At 43.4% G+C, this 17,230-nt stretch overlaps 1 protein-coding gene across 1 annotated transcript in view; it reads right to left on the bottom strand.

Moving 5' to 3' along the window:
• SCN10A (sodium voltage-gated channel alpha subunit 10) overlaps positions 1-17,230 on the bottom strand; it is a 145,457-nt gene that overhangs the window by 99,213 nt on the left and 29,014 nt on the right. Inside the window, exons 5-11 of the mRNA XM_017508374.2 lie at positions 11,997-12,088; positions 9,692-9,883; positions 9,182-9,248; positions 5,173-5,314; positions 4,830-5,027; positions 3,959-4,129; positions 342-629 (exon numbers count right to left, since the gene is read on the bottom strand). Of these exons, the coding sequence (XP_017363863.2) occupies positions 342-629; positions 3,959-4,129; positions 4,830-5,027; positions 5,173-5,314; positions 9,182-9,248; positions 9,692-9,883; positions 11,997-12,088 (1,150 nt within the window). The remainder of the gene's footprint in view (positions 1-341; positions 630-3,958; positions 4,130-4,829; positions 5,028-5,172; positions 5,315-9,181; positions 9,249-9,691; positions 9,884-11,996; positions 12,089-17,230) is intronic.

Raw genomic sequence — 17,230 nt, 5'->3', positions numbered from 1 at the left:
AGCCTCCCGAGTAGCTGGGATTACAGGCACGCACCACCATGCCCAGCTAATGTTTTGTATTTTTAGTAGAGACGGGGTTTCACCATGTTGACCAGGATGGTCTCGATCTCCTGACCTCGTGATCCACCCGCCTCGGCCTCCCAAAGTGCTGGGATTACAGGCTTGAGCCAGGGCGCCCGGCCCCGGTCTCATCTTCTATGCCCGTAAAAAGGGAGTAGAATGGGGAGGCATTGGACAGGATGATGGCTAAGGATCCCTTCCATTGGTGACACTCAGGCTTCTTGGCCCAAGGCTTCTAGTTGGAAGACAGCCTGGGGGAGTCTGGAGATTCGCAAACTCACCAAGACTTCCACAGCTCCAGGGGCAAGCTCACTAGTGGGCAGCGGGGGGTGCTCCTCTTCTCCATGCCTGGAATCAGGGTTGCTGGATTGTGGGCTTCTGGGGAGGGGGCCTTGCTGGCCAGCACCCCCACCCAGCAGCAGGGAGCCCCGATGGCTTTCGCGGTCTCCAGGAAAGGCTCCATCATCTGTGACTCCCTCGGGGAGTGAGATATCTCGGCCGGGGAGTCGGAAGTGGAACACACTGCCATGGCTAGCCCGGCGTCTTCCAGAGGCGAGGCCTAGAAAAGACTGGGCATTGCCCCGAAGAAGCAGGAAGGCTGGCAGCTGGTCCTCTGGCAAATCTAGAGCCCAACACTTTCCTCTACCTACTCCCATTTCCCTGCCCCTATTTTTATGACCTTTCAGTAGCTAAATAAAGGCACAAATCTAAGGCACAAATTCTAGGAATGCGTGGTGAGGGAACAAGAAAAAAAGGAGATTCTAGACAGATTGGGGGAAAGACCAGGAGGGAGGAGAGATTACAGGGCACCGATGCTCAGCAAATAGGTCATCATGGTCAGGAACATGTCAGAGGAAACCCTGTCACCTGGATAGCTCAGCTGTTTGCCAACCTTTGGCCACAGGGCTAAACAAAGCTGTCTGAAGTTCCCTTTTCCATATGCAAAGTTGTGACCTGAGGAGACCTCCATGCACACCAGTACTAGAACATTCTTGGTAAGTGGTTGTTGAATAAACGAGTGCACTTCATTGTCTGAAAATTAGGTTGTACAATTCATTAGTCCCAGTCTGTATGAGTGTGAGTTTGTGTTGCAAAGGAGGAGACAAGAGCTGTACAGTGTAATGAGCTTCCAGGATCCCTCGAGGCAAGCTTTGAACAGTCAACATGGAGAGATTGAAGGAGGGTTGCAGCCTAATTTCCTGGAAGAATAATGTCATTCCTCCCAATCAATAAACATTTCTCATCAAAATCTTTTACTGAGGGAACTGTGTGGCTTAAAGTTGCCAGAGAAAAGAGCTAATTCATAAGCCCAGAGCCCTCAGAGAGTTAGTGTGCTGGGTTAGGTAGTTCCCATGACCATAGTGAAACTTGACCATAACTGACCATGCTTTCTGTCCTCAGGTGGTCTATAGTACGTCCGAAATCTAAACATTGACTTCATACCGAATTCTGATCATACTGATTTATTCCACTCACCTTCCTTACTTCCTCTTATTACTAAACTACTAAAATGGAGAATCTTGCCAATTGGGGTCCTCCTAACTAATCAATCCTCTCATCTCACAGAACTGGTGTTTCCTCTCTTGATAATTTGAAACCCAATCTTGTTTAGCAACCATTATTAAAAGCCCAGTATTATAAACAGAATACTGTGCCTGCAATGCATACCCAAGGACCCATAAAGAACTCATAATATGTAAAAGTCCTTCCCATTTTTGAAGCAAATGAGAAAAATTGACAAATCCATATTAAAGAAGGGAATTACTAAATTATTTGCACTTGAGCACTTAGCAAACAATGAAGAAACTGAGAAGAAAATTTTGGTTACGTATTTGACAGCAGTGTCTCCATGGCCATGAGTTATTTTAGAATTAAGCTTTTTGACAAATGGTGAGCAATGTCTTCTGAGTACAAGCATTAGAATTGCTTTAAGAATTCATCCTCTAAGCAGGCCAACTTAGAGGATGTAATTTTCCACGAAACCCCTCCTAGGTCACTCCTGTATATTCTTCTATTTCATTTCTGGTGGTTAGAAAATGGCTTTATATAAAAACTGTGTAAGTTCTGTTTACCAGATGAATGTACCTGGGAATGAAAGAAAGCCATACTTTCCTGAATGGCTCCAATCAATCAGTTAGCATTAAAGAAGTACTCAAACGGTGCCTCCCTGTCTTTCCACACACATGTTGTTCTTTCTGCCTGGAAAATACTCCTCCCCAAATTCTCTAAAGTCTTCAATTACTGGAAGAATCTCTACATGCTATTTGCAGTTGGCCCCAATTATCCCCTCCTCCAGGAAGCCTTTTCTGATACCTGTCTAGCCGCATAAGAGTGGATGCTTCTTCTTCTAGTCTCAAAATACCATGTATGTGTCTCTAGCACACTATTTAGCATATGGCTGTGTTTATATTTGCCTCCTCCACCCGAATGGAAATCCTTGGGGAAAAGAGCATGTTCTAGTCCTATTTTTATACCAAGAATCTAACATTGTTGAATGAACAAGTTGAAGTTCCTCTTTTTTCCCTTTGAAAGTAAGTATCACTAGAGAGACAAGCACGCATACCAATTATTGGACATCCAGGTGCTAATTTGTGTGGGGTTGACAGAATAGGGGAAATTAAAGCCCAATTCAGAGTGTCATTGACATTTCCATGGAAGCTGTGATTCATCCTGTTCTGTGATTGTCAGAGCCCTTAGTCAAATCCCCTTTGAAACATTGTCTGAACTGTGCCCCGTGTATGCCAGGTGCTGCTTAAAAGAGGCAAAGCAAGAAAGAGGAGGGCACAGAGGCAGATAAATGCTGAAGTGTGGGTGTGTCATGAGATTGGTGTGCATGCAAGTGTGTCTGTGTTTGTATATGCACACACAAATCTGAGGGTTGGAGAGATGGTATTGCAAAAAGGTAAAAATCCTTTGGTTTAGCACAGGGAAAGAGATTGAGAGGAAAGTGAGAGGCAGAAAGCATAAAAAGTAGCCATGCTGATCTCCTTTTCTACACCGTTAGTGGGGAACCATCCTCCCACACAGCCGATATTTTCTGTCAGTCCTAGGGAAAGGGCATATTTGGGGTACAAGGACTTTCAAGGGGCAGGAAGGTGGTGGGAGGAAGCGTGGTGAGGAAAGTTGCAGTGCAAATTTTAGAGGGGGAGGCAGAAAGTTATTATTGGGGGAACAAAATTGCTACAGGGTCTGAGGTGAGGTACTGAAGCCATTCCCGGCTGGACTGTGTCAGAGAGATGGGTGCTGGGACATTTTCTGCTAACAACAGGTGACAGCTTGAATTGCAGGACCTTAGGAAGGAGGTCAGAAATTATACCCAATAATTATGCAAAATTGTGATGTTCTAATTAAAAAAATAACCAAGTAAAAAATAAAAACCACCTCAACGCATCAGAAAAAAAAAAAAAAAGGCGTGTGAAGGATCTCAGCACCATGGACAGGAGGCCTTGAGCTCTAGAACTGCAGCTCAGAGCATCAGAAGGAAGCTGACCTTTAAGGTCCACAGACATCTTACGATAGGCATGTTCAATACAGGCTGCCCACCTTTCCTACAAACCTGCGTTTTTCCTCCAGGGTCCCCATCTTCGAATCACCACCCATTTGATTGCCGAATCCTGAAACCTGGGAGTCAAATTGGCCTCTGCTTTCCCTTTTCCACAGTCCACAATCCCAATCTTGTTAATCCCCTCCCCCAAAATGTCCTTACAATTCATTCCTTTTTCCCATCTATAATTACTCTCTCCTAGTTTAGCATATCATTTTGGAGGGGGTGTCTGGATACTTCCAAGCTCTCTACCTCTAGCTCTTTCTCTGCCACAAACCTCCTCCCACTCCAATCCATTGTCCATGGCAGCTGCAATGGTGGGTAATCTTTAGAGCACAAACCTGAGCCCCTTACCATCCTGCGCTGGTTGTAAGGATCAGAGTGGGGTGATTTGTTGTCTTCTGTGGAGCCCTCTGACACCCTTGGCTTTATTCTGTGCCTTCTCTCACTGGCATATTTTGAGGTTAAAGGTGATCCATTGTGGGAGTGGAGAGAAGTTGTGTCAATCCCCAGTGCTGCCAACACCTGCAAAGAGGAACAGCAGCAGTAGTCAATAGTATTTGCTTGGATTTAGCACAAATGTGTCCCCCAGACATGGGGTGCCATGGAATGAGAGATCTGAAACAGAGAAACTCAAGGGTTAGGACCTGGATGGTGGTGGGATTAGGCCATGGCAGGTACAGACACCTCTGGATCACCCCCCATTCATTCATGGGCCACTCTGTTGGTGCCCCACCCAGGTCGCTTTCACCAGGTCAGCACACTTGTCCCTATCTGCTTGAATGGCAGCGGCTAGTGGCTCAAACTTACAGCACTCTGCAAAAAATCTCTTTTGGCTGCCTGCTTCTGGGATAGGTATGGGGAGGGTACAAAAAGCTGGCACCCTTGCCTCAAGGTAGGGCTAACTGTGGTACAGGTCATGCCCCAGAGTTCCCTATGGGATCAGGCTGAAGCTGGTCTCTAGCTGAGAACACTCCTTGTTTAGTTCCACCCTCTGCTGCATTCTGTTTTCCTTCACTAACTTTCGCCTGAGAGCACTCCGTTAATAGATCAGTTGCACAAGAATCCTCACTTAGGTTCTTCTTTGAGAAAACCTGACCTGATGTGGTCCGGTTTCTCTTATAGTTCCCTAGATGGCAGCCCTGATTGAAGTGGCTAGTCCAGAACTCTATCCAAGAATGGACAATCTGCAACCTTCTTCACAAAGCTTCCACTCCTCACAAACCTCCTGTTCCTTCTGGAGCATCTCGAGGGCCTCCCGGAAATTCTTCTCCTTTGCTTCAATTTCATCAATGGTTGCCTGGTTCTGCTCCTCATATGCCATGGTGACCACAGCCAAGATCAAGTTGACCAGGTAGAAAGATCCCAGGAAGATTACGAGCACAAAAAAGACCATATAGATTTTCCCAGAAGCCCTCAGGGTCTGCAGATTCAAGGGAAAGAAAAGAAACCTGTACCCATAGCACACGGACCCCTGAGTTTAATTCATGTCCTCCAGGGAAAGCACAGCCATGCAGCTGACCCACCAGCCTCCAACCAAGTCTGTGTGGGGACATGCAGCTCAGTACCTGCTGGTAGAGGCGTTCCCAGGAATCCTGTGTCATGAGGCGGAACAGTGAGAGGAAAGCCCAGGCAAAGGAATCAAAGCTGGTGTAGTTGAAATCCGGGTTGCCATTAGTTTTAAGGCAGACATAACCATCAGGGCAGTGGCTGCAGCAAGAACAGAGAAGGTCATCCCCTGCTTTTGGGGACAAGGCAGCCCACGGCTGCAAGACGACCACAGAGTTTGATGTTAGAGATCAGAGTTCAAGGTCTCATCTTCCTCTTATAAGCAGGATGATGTTGGACACTTGGTCTGTTTAGGTCTCGGTTTCTGTTATCCATAAAATGGGGATGCTAATACATTTCCTTCAGAATTCCACTCACAGGGGAGTGGCCTGGGAAGGCAGCTGACTGCCCAGACACAATACCATAGGCTCTCTGCCAGTTCACGCCAGGGAAGGGAGAATCAGTAGCAATCATCAGACTTAAAACCTGAGCCTGTTGGCATCACCTGCAGAGTTGCCTATCAAAGGTGGTCTCATATGATCCAAGTTCACTGATTAATTAAATATAATAATGGAAATAACACTTTCCACTTACTGAGCACTTTCTGTGTTCCTCTCTCTCCCCTAAGTGCTTCACAAACACTGTAATTTAATCATTCAATATTCTTTCTTTACAGATAAGGAAGCTGGGGGTTAGAAAGAAGTCATTGCCTAAAACCACACAGGTGTCAATGTATTTATTAAAAGGAGTGATGTAACTGTCAATTAGCCCAATACTTGAGTCAGCCTAGCCTCATCCTGAAGATGGCCTATGAAGGAAGGCCAAATTGAAAATGACTGCCTGGTGAGTATTGGGGTGGGCGTGCCGAACTCCTTCCTCTCTCTCACGATACGAGGATGAGTTGATGTCAAGAAGTATCTGTCAGCTCAGCGAGTGTAAAGTGCTCTCATCCACCCTAGTGGAGATGGCTTGATCAATGAAGCAGGGATGCCTCACTTGAAGTTTGGAATTCTTTAAAACATTTTCTTTCTTTTCTTTTTTCCTTTTTTACTTACTTGCACTCCTTGCAAATACATGGAATTCTTTTACTTTCAGGATTTCTCCATGAACACCAACCTCTGGAGCTCGCCTTATCTTAGACGTCCATGTGAACAACCCAAATCATGAATTAGAACTCTGACAACTTAATTCTAATCAGTTCCAATTCTATCTCCATCTGGATTGAAGACTGCAAGTTCTCTGGCTTTGTAGACCCACATTTAAAGGCAGGCTCTTGGTTTGGTCTCCCAAGGGGCTAGGCAAGCCATTACCTGTACGTTTCCTAATTAATGCTAAGGGCAGCCTTATTTCTGTGTCTTCTGTAGAAACCCACTATATATAGCCGCTACAATATATATACTATATATAGTGTATATATTGTAGCGGCTATATATATATTCTGTAGCCACTATATATCAACAGCTCACCTCTCTGAAGATTAAATGAGATCATTGTACAGTGTCTTGCACTTCTGCATAGTAAATTTTTTTTTTTGAGTCAGTGTCTTGCTCCGTTGCCAGGTGCCAGGCTGGAGTGCTGTGGCGCAACCTCGGCTCACTGCAACCTCTGCCTCCCGGGTTCAAGCAGCTCTCCTGCCTCAGTCTCCTGAGTAGCTGGGACTACAGGTGCATATCACCACGCCCAGCTAATTTTTGTATTTTTAGTAGAGATGGGGTTTCACCATGTTGGCCAGGATGGTCTCGATCTCTTGACCTCGTGTTCTACCCGCCTTGGCCTCCCACATAGTAAATAGTGTACATAAAATGCAAAGGAAAATTCCTACTCTTTTAAACCTTGGAAGCTCCTGAAAGGATACAGTGGAATAATATATGTGGAAGAATACTGAAAATTATCGGCTATTTTTTGGTATCAGTTTTCTGCCTTGAGACTCCTGACTTTCCTCTCACGGTGACGTTGGTTAATGTGGGCCTTTCCTGAGGACTCTGGCTACTCTGCAGAGGACCCAGTTTAGCTTTCACAGCAAGCCCCTGCAGGGCTGACTCTGCCCATTGTCCTGAGCTGGCCTCTCTCTGCCATCGCAGCCTGGTCCACTCCCTGACTGCCTGGCTGGGACCTGCCACGCAGCAGGCCTGGGCTCTCTGGGAGCTGAGCTGTGGAGGTGTGTAGTTGGACCCCACAGCTTTACCACGATAAGGACTTGAGCTGCTCTGGAACCACAGCCTTGAGAAATGTCATTCTTTAGAAAGAAGAAGGGTGCTGTGGGGGCTCTTGGTTTACATTTAAGTCAAAGGCAAATGAAAACTGTTGTCAGAACAACCCTCCCATGAGCCAGAGAAACAAACGCCAGGTGCATTTGAGAAAGAAGAGGCCAAGGAATCTGATGTTGACCAAATGCTCCTGCTTGTTTCCAGTAGTCAGCTCTGAGATGGTTTTCGTAGTGAGCTGATGAAGGTGGAGCCCCATGCAGGCTCCAAACAGGTCTGCTCGGGCAATATGGAGCTGTCAGCCTCTCAGGGAGTAGGGGCGTTGTGAGCTCTGCTCTTCCAAGCTCTCAGTCATTGAGGTGGGCCTTTTTGACCTTTTGCCTAAAGTCTTTCTACTAATACCTTTCTCCAGGGGCTAAAGCAGCAGGCAGAGCTGAAGGGTCCTCATCCCTTAGCTTTGTCTCACATTCTGTTCTGCCACCTGGAATGGCCTGCACTCAAACTATCTTGTATTCACCCAGCCTGGAACATCCTACCTGCCCTCGAAAGCTCACCTCAAACACCACCTCCAGGAAGCCTTCCCGAGTTTCTCCCTTGCCTCACACCACCAGCTCAGTGTTTCCCCAGCCCATGAAGCCTCTAGTAAAGAACTTGTTTTCCACAGAGTAGCATCTTTATGTCGATGCATGAGAAATTGCAAACTAGCAGTTTATAGGCTGGATTTGGCCCACAGAAATATTTTGTTTGGCCCAAAAATATGTAGAGAGTTTTTGGAATAGGTAGCCAATGTTTATAGTTAGGAGATTTTATATAAAAATCTAAATTTCGTATCTCTATTTTAAAAGTTGGAAGAGCTGGAAGCAATGAACCCACATTTTCACATGGTGACTAAAAGCTGAACTGAGCAGTGAGGCTGCCCCTTTAGAGGAGGCATGAACTCTCAGTTCCCAGGTTCCCGCCTGGCCCACTCCACTCATTTGCTGTTATGAATCTGGTTTCTTTAAGAACTTGAAATGGCAAAGTCTGATACATGTGTTTCTTCTTCTATTTGTGAGGATAATGTAGCTGTAGAATGGAGTTAGCTGTGATGATTAAATGTAGAGCATTTGACAAAAATAATTATGGGGTCCTTCCTGGGGTAGATTGTTTATTAAAATGGCTACAGTTCTTCTTCCTGGGGTAGATTGTTTACTAAAATGGCTACAGTTCTTCTCCCTGTGTATCCATACCCTTTCCAGTGTCACTTTTCAGCTCCTTTCGTTGAATGATGGAGTCTATTTCTCTACTTCTTGAATCTGGACTGCCTGGGACTTGCTTTGGTCAATAAAATGTAAAAAAGGTACATTGTGTTCGTTCTAAGCCCAGGCCTGAAGAAGCCTTGCAAACTTCCACTGTTTCTCTGGAAACCCTGCCATGAGAACAGAACCAGGCTAACTTGCTTGGGGTGACAGGCCACATGAGCAGAGACAGAACATCCTAGCCCAGGCATCTCCCAGTTAATCTGTCTGCTGTCTGCATAAACAAGAATGAGCCTAGTCAATGTCAGTCGATGCCCATATGATCCGAGTCCGAACTGCTGATGCACAGAATCATGAATTAAATAAATTGTTGTTTTAATTAACAAAATTTTGGAGTCATTTGTTACACAGCAAAAGCTAACTCATACATTCCCTGCCCATGAGCTCCAGGATGGCAAAGGCCATGACTTTTTTATTTAAACATCTTTCCCAGGACCTGCAACCCCATCTGTGCCCATAAAATGCCAAGGACAAGATGGAGAAAGAATTGTTGGGCATTGGTGCTTTGTCATAAGTTGGGCACTCACCCTGAGTCAGATCCATTGCCACACAGTAAGGGATCAGAAGTGCCTCGCTTATTTATGAAGATATCTGCTAAAGAAAGGAAGAAAAGAAAGCCTCACAGATGGTTCTGAACCCTCCAACCCAAGCCCTGTATGGTGAATGCAACACTCTCAAATCTCCCAAAGTGAGCTCCTTTGGCTACTTGTACTCAGTGGGCATGCTGGGCCATGTGGAAGGTGTAAAGTCACATCTGAGAAGAGAAGAGCTGAGCAGTGATTTCGGCTCTCAGTCTCCCCCAGCGGAGGTAGAATGACTTGTCTCTAGATTTATGGCTCATTTCCTTGCAAGAGGGATGCTGAACAACAGGAAACAGAGTACCCAAAAGTAAAACACAACCCAAGAGAAGCATTTTGGCAGGAATAGGAAACAAAATACATATCTATATGCACACACAGAGACTCCACATCCCCTGTCTCTATATGGTACTAAGGCCCCAACCAGACCTTGGTCCCTATGGGAGAAACTCCACTCACATTTTCTGTGAGATGAGTAGTTGGTTGTCTCATTGACAGCCATGTCATTCTTGACACATTTGTTCTTGAGGTTGCCCTTGAAGAGTTGCAGCCCCACCAAGGCAAAGACACTCAGGCAGAAGATGGTGAGGATGGTCACATCAGCCAGTTTCTTCACTGAGTGGATCAGGGCCCCCACAATGACCTTCAGCCCTGTGGGAAGATGACAGTGGTATGGCCACATGCATGAGTTAGACTCAGAGTCCTTCCTCATCTCTACATACAGGAGTGAAATAGTCACACACTCCTGGGCAGTTCCAAGCCATTTCTCATCTGGAGCTTGATTTACTCGGAGAGGCAGGCAGGCAGGGACTGTTGTTCTCATTACAAAGATGATGAAACTGAGACCCAGGCAATCTATTTTTTATGATCTTGAGGCTAATAAAATTCCTGACACTAGCAATTCAATTTAAATAATTTATGCTGAGTACTTACTTTTTTTCCAGGCACTGTGCTAGGCATGAGGCTACTAACTTCACCCCAGTAATTTGGGATCTATCTTTCTGCATGCATGTCTCAGTTCTGGGAGACAGCTTGAGACTTGGGACATATGAACCTCACTGTGTGTGTGTGTGTGTGTGTGTGTGTGTGTGTGTGTGTGTGTGAGAGAGAGAGAGAGAGAGAGAGAGGTAGGGGGGAGATGGAGATGCAAAGGAGATAGAATGAAACAAAAATAGAGAGACCAAGAGAAAGAAAAAGACAGAGACACAGAGAAACAGAGAGGTGAGTTTAGCAACAGAGAGAGACTATGAGAAACACTGAGACAGTCACTGGGGCAGAAATGGAATTTGCGCCAAGCACAGCTGTCAGCAAAGAAGGAGGCACATGTTTGTTTAAGGAGGGATGATTTGTTGCTCTGGTAAGTAAAATCAACTTCTTTGGGAGAGCAGCTTCGCAGGTAGCAGAAAGAGCTCTAACCAGGGAAACAATCTAGGATTTATTTTTGGCTAGTCATTTTGGCCAGCAAATAATCCACTGAGCACTACATGTGTTGGTCCCTGGGCTGGGAGCTGAGTGATGGCTAAGGCCGCAGCATGTCGAGTGCTGTTGTCTGACAATTGAGGAGAAAGTCCGGAGCATTAGTGAGCAGACAGGCACAAAAAGGAGAAGCCCTGAACTGAAGTTCCAAGGGTGGGAATGGGGTGGGTGGAGTGTGAGGAGGGTGGGAAAAACCAGGGAGGAGGTAAAACCTTGGCAGAGCCCTGAGGAATGAGTGTGACTTGAGTAAATAGAGAAGGAAGGATAATCCTGGAAGAAGCCAGAGTTGAAGGCCGGGAGGTGAGCAATGGTGTGGGCGTCTGCAGAGCCATAGGTGGATTCCGGAGCACGGGGAGAGGTGAGGGAAGGTGAGAGATGAGGCAGAAGAGGGAGTCTGAACAGTCTTCTTCTTGCAAAGAAGACTCAGGGTGTTCCCAGTTGAGAGCAAGCGAGAGAGATACTAAGCGGCAGGACCAGGGCTCTCTTCAAGAAGCGTGTCCAGTGGGAGTTGGCAGAGAGTTTCCAACCTTTCCCTGCACAGCCAGACATGAAACCGTGAAAACACCCATTCCCTCTAGAATGGGTGTTTCTGTTTACAGATGAGAGAACGAATGCTCGGGGGTGAGAGGAGAGAACCCATCAGGCCACAAAGGGGAAGCGTCGAGTTCCACTTCAGAAAGTTTGCCTTTTCTCTGGCCTCCCCATCCTCACCATCAACCTCATGGGGGATGAGGAGTAGTCGCTGGCTACTGGTGATAATGGAGATCTTAGAGGCACCATGCATTGAGCTTCGATGGAGCTCTACTTTTGTTTCTGAGTTCTCAGTAATCAAGGATTAACTAATTCTTTTCTCTTCTGGGTGTCTAAAGACAGGATTGTGGACCTATGGAAATAGTGAAGATACTGGGACTGCTTTCTCCCTTCCTCCCCATTTCCAAGTTTAATACTTTAGTTTACGGTATAAATAAAAATTCAACTTGGGGGTCTTGCCTGAAAACCACAACCAGAACAGGAAGTGAGGGCATGCCCCTCCTGCCATGTATTGATTGTGAAGCCATGTGGTACTGGGAGGAGCCTGGCCTAGGAGAGGTCACACTGCCTCTTACTAGTCATGAGGCCTTGGGTTCATGCTTCCTATACTCCAGGCATCAGTTCCTTTGTCTCTTAAGTGAAGACAATAGTTCTTGCCCTGGAACCTTACAGGGTTCTTGTGAAAATTAAAGAAGGGATTTAGGGTGTGAAAAATAACATATCTCTGTGAATAAATGTGCTGGTTCAAGCAGCTCACCTGGGATCACAGAAACTGTTTTTAATGCTCTAAGAACTCTGAATGTCCGCAGGCCTGAGATCCCACGGAGATCTATTGCTGTACCAACATATCTGTAGGGCAAGAAGTGAGTCAGCATCTCTGCAAGCAAAGGTCCTTGGAATGCATGCACCATAAATAAGGACAATTTGAGGTATCATGAGCCTCAATAGAAAGGACGCAGAACAGACACTTAGACTCTAGTGGTACTGCCATCTACAGACTGATGCTGACACTGATTTCATTATTGCAGCATCTTTCAGAGTGGACCCTTTGAGAAGATGCATTGCAATCTAGGCAACACTGTGCATGTGGATGGATCTTCAAACACAGGTGTTTGACCAACCAGTCTCCGCAGGCACTGGTTTCTCAGGAGGAGACCTCCATGTCCGGGGAGTACAAGGCTGAGCCTTGTCTGACCCACTGTGACAGACCAGCTATTATCTAAGATTTGAGGTCTTTGACTTCTCCTCATGGGCATGGGACTAATCTTGGAAAGCAACCACCAAAGGGGTACTCTATGGAAAGAAAATCCCAGGCCATACAATTTCAAATGAAGAAGCCGAACTGAGATGAGGAAACATCTTCAGAGTGTGAGCCTGGATACACCCATAAGCCCCACACGGACACACATGCAAATCTTTTTATTTTATTTCAACAGTTTTGGGGGAACAGGTGGTTTTGGGTTACATAAGTTCTTTATTTTTATTTCAACAGTTTTGGGGGAACAGGTGGTGTTTGGTTGCACAGAATAGTTCTTTAGTGCTGATTTCTGAGATTTTGGTGCACCCATTTCCCAAGCAGTGTATGCTGTACCCAGTGTGTAGTCTCTTATACCTTACCTTCCTCTCACCCTTCCCCACAAGTCCCCAAAATCTATTATGTCACTCTTATGCCATTGCATCCTCATAGCTTAGCTCCTGCTGATAAGTGAGAACATACAATGCTTGGCTTTCCATTCCTGAGTTACTTCACTTAGAACCATGGTCTCCAACCCCATCCAGCTTCCTGCAAATGCCATTATTTCATTCCTTTTTACAACTGAGTGGTTTTTCCTGGGGTGTATACACCACATTTTCTTTATCGACTTGTTGGTTGATGAGCATTTAAGCTGGTTCCATATTTTTGCAGTTGCAAATTGTGCTGCTATAAACATGCATGTGCAATTGTCTTTTCATATAATGGTTTCTTTGCCTCCGGAAACCCAGTAGTGGGTTTGCTGGATCAAATGGTAGTTCTGCTTTTAATTTTTTATGGAATCTTCATAACGTTTTCCGTAGTGGTTGTACTAGTTTACATTCCCACCAACAGTGTAAAAGTGTTCCTTTTTACCACATCTGTGCCAACATCTATACTTTTTTGATTATGGCCATTCTTGCAGGAGTAAGGTGGTATCTCATTGTGGTTTTAATTTGTGTTTCCCTGATAATTAATGATGTTGAGCATCATTTTCCTGTTTGTTGGCCATTTGTATATCTTCTGTTGAGACCTGTCTATTCATGTCCTTTGCCCACTTTTGGATTTTTTTTTTTTCTTGCTGATTTGTTTGTGTTTCTTGTAGATTCTGGATATTAGTCTTTTGTTGGATGCATAGATTGCAAATATTTTCTCCCATCCTATGGGTTGTCTGTTTACTCAGAAGATTATTTCTCTTGCTCTGCAACAGCTTTTTAGTTTAATTAGTTCCCATCTATTTATTTTTGGTTTTGTTGGATTTGCTTTGGGTCATCGGTCCTGAACTTTTTGCCTAAGCCAATGTCTAGAAGAGTTTTTTCAATGTTATTTTCTTCCAATTGTTATGATTTCAGGTCTTAGATTTAAGTCTTTTATCTATCATTAATTGATTTTTGTATAAGATGAGAGATGAAGATTCAGTTTCTTTCTTCTACATGTGGTTTGCTAATTATCCCAGTACCATTTGTTGAATAGAGTGTCCTTTCGTCTATATTTTTGTTTGCCTTGTCAAAGATCAGCTGGCTGTATTTGGCTTTATTTCTGAGTTCTTAATTCTGCTCCATTAGTTTATATGCCTATTTTTATACCAGTTTCATGCTGTTTTGGTAACTATAACCTTGTAGAATAGTTTAAAATTGGCTAATGCAATGCCTTCAGATTTGTTCTTCTTGCTTAGTCTTGCTTTGGCTATTTTGATTCTTTTTTTGTTCCATATGAATTTTAGGATTTTTTTTTTCTATTTCAGTGAAGAATGATGATGGTACTTCAATGGTAATTGCACTGAATCTATAGATTGCTTTTGGCAGTATGGTCATTTTCACAATATTGCTTTTGTCCATCTATAAGCAGAGGCTGTGTTTCCATTTGTTTGTGTCATCTATGATTTATTTCAGCAGTGTTTTGTAGTTTTACTTACAGAAATCTTTCACCTTTTTGGTTAGGTATATTCCTAAGGTTTTTTTGCTTTATTTTTGTTTGTAGTTGTAAAAGGGCTTGAGTTCTTGATTTGTTTCTCAGCTTGGTTATTGGTGGTGTACGACAGTGCTACTGATTTGTACATGTTGTTTTTGTATCTTGAAACTTTACTGAATTCATTTATTAGATCTAGGAGCTTTTTGGATGAGTCTTTCAGGTTTCCTAGGCATATAATCCTATCATTGGTGAATAGCAACAGTTTGACTTCCCCTTTACTGATTTGGATTCCCTTTATTCCTCTTGTCTGATTGCTCTGGCTAGGACTCCCAGTACTATGTTGGATAGAAGTGGTGAAAGTTATGGGCGGGGCGTGGTGGCTCACACCTGTAATCCCAGCACTTTGGGAGGCCAAGGCGGGTGGACTACGAGGTCAAGAGATTGAGACCATCCTGGTCAACATGGTGAAACCTCGTCTCTACTAAAAATACAGAAAATTAGCTGGGCATGGTGGCGCATGCCTGTAATCCCAGCTGCTCAGGAGGCTGAGGCAGGAGAATTGCCTGAACCCAGGAGGCAGAGGTTGTGGTGAGCCAAGATCACACCATTGCACTCCAGCCTGGGTAACAAGAGTGAAACTCCATCTCAAAAAAAAAAAAAAAAAAAAAAAAAGGTGGTGAAAGTTGGCATCCTTATCTTGTTCCAGTTCTCGGGTGGAATGCTTTCAACTTTTCCCTGTTCAGGATAATGTTGGCAGTGGGTTTGTCACAGATAGCTTTTATTACCTTGAAGTATGTCCCTTCCATGCCAATTTTGTGGAGGGTTTTAATCATAATGGGATGTTGGATTTTTGCCAAATGCTTTTCCTGCATCTATTGAAATGATCATATGATTTTTATTTTAAATTCTGTTTATGCGACGTATCACATTTATTGACTTGTGTATGTGAAATCATCCCAACCTCCCTGGTTTGAAACCCCCTTGATCGCAGTGTATTATCGTTTGGATATGTGTTGGATTCAATTCGCTAGTATTTTGTTGAAGATTTTTGCATCTATGTTCATCAGGGATATTGCCTGTAGTTTTTTTGAATGTCCTTTTCTGGTTTTGGTATCAGGGTGACACTGGCTTCATAGAATGATTTAGGAAGATTCCCTCTTTCTGTATCTTTTGGAATAGTTTCAGTAAAACCAGTACCAATTATTCTTTGAATGTCTGATAGAATTCAGCTGTGAATCCAGTCTGCTCCTGGACTTTTTCTTGGAAATTTTTAAATTGCTGTTTCAGTCTCACCACTTGTTATTTGTCTGTTTAGAGTTTCTATTACTTTCTGATTTAATGTAGGAGGATTGTATATTCCCAGGAATTTATCCATCTCCTCTAGATTTTCTAGTTTGTGCACATAAATGTGTTCATAGCGGTCTTAAAAGATTTTTTTTGTATTTATGTGGTATCAGTTGTAATATCTCCCATTTCATTCTAAATGCAATTGAGCTTATTTGCATCTTCTGTCTTCTTGGTTAATCTTGCTAATGGTCAATCAATTTTATTTATGTTTTTAAAGAACCAGCTTTTTGTTTCACTTATCTTTTGTATTATTATTTTTTGTTTGAATTTCATTTAGTTCTGCTCTGATCTTTGTTATTTCTTTTCTTCTGCTGATTTTTTGTCTGATTTGTTCTTATTTCTCTAGTTCCTTGAGGTGTGACCTTAGATTATCTATTTGTCCTCTTTCATACTTTTTGATGTAGGTATTTAATGCTATGTGCTTTTCTCTTAGCACTGTTTTTGTTGTATCCCAGAGGTTTTGATAAGTTATGTAACTATTACCATTCAGTTCAAAAACTTTTTAAACTTCCATCTTGATTTCATCGTTAAACCAAAAATCATTCAAGAGCAGATTATTTAGTTTTCATGTATTTGTATAGTTCTGAGGTTTCTTTTGGAGTTAACTCCCAGGTTTATTCCACTGTACTCTGAGAAGATACTTGACATAATTTCAATTTTCTTAAATTTATTGAAATGTGTTTTGTTATCATGTGGTCTATCTTAGAGAATAGTCCATGTGCTATTGAAAAGAATGTATATTCTGCAGTTGTTGGGTAGAATGTTGTGTAAATATCTGTTAAGTCCATTTGTTCTGGGGTATAGTTTAAGTTCATTGCTTCTTTGTGGACTTTCTGTCTTGATGACCAGTCTAGTGTTGTCAGTGGAGTATTGAAGTGCCCCACTAGCATTGTGTCACCATCTATCTCATTTCTTAGGTCTATTAGTAATTGTTTTATAAATTTGGGAGCTCCAGTGTTAGGTGCATGTGTATTTAGGATTGTGATATTTTTCTGTTGGACTAATGATGTTGTCATTATATAATGTCCCTCTTTGTCTTTTTTAACTGTAGTTGCTTTAGGGTCTGTTTTCCCTGATATAAGAATAGCTACTCCTGCTTGCTTTTGGTTCCATTTGTGTGGAATATCTTTCCCCCTCTCTTTACCTTAAGTTTATGTGACTCCCTCTGTGTTAGGTGAGTCTCTTGAAGACAGCAGATACTTCGTTAGTGGATTTTTATCCATTCTGCCCTTCTGTGTATTTTAAGCGGGTCATTTAGGCCATTTATATTCAACATTAGTATTGAGATGTGAGGTACTGTTGTATTCATTATGCTAGTTGTTGCCTTAATTCCTTGTTTTTTTCTTCCCATTGTGTTATTGTTTTATAGGTCCTGTGAGATGTATGCTTTAAGGAGGCTCTATTTTGGTGTATTTTAAAGTTTTGTTTCAAGATTTAGAATTCCTTTTAGCATTTCTTTTTTTTTTTTTTTTCTTTCTCTGATAACAGGGTCTCCTTCTGTT

The sequence above is a fragment of the Cebus imitator genome, unplaced genomic scaffold (assembly GCF_001604975.1).
Source record: "Cebus imitator isolate Cc_AM_T3 unplaced genomic scaffold, Cebus_imitator-1.0 Scaffold391, whole genome shotgun sequence".
NCBI lineage: Eukaryota > Metazoa > Chordata > Mammalia > Primates > Cebidae > Cebus > Cebus imitator.
Note: the sequence above shows the minus strand (reverse complement) of the source record. Positions and strands in the feature narration are given on the sequence as shown.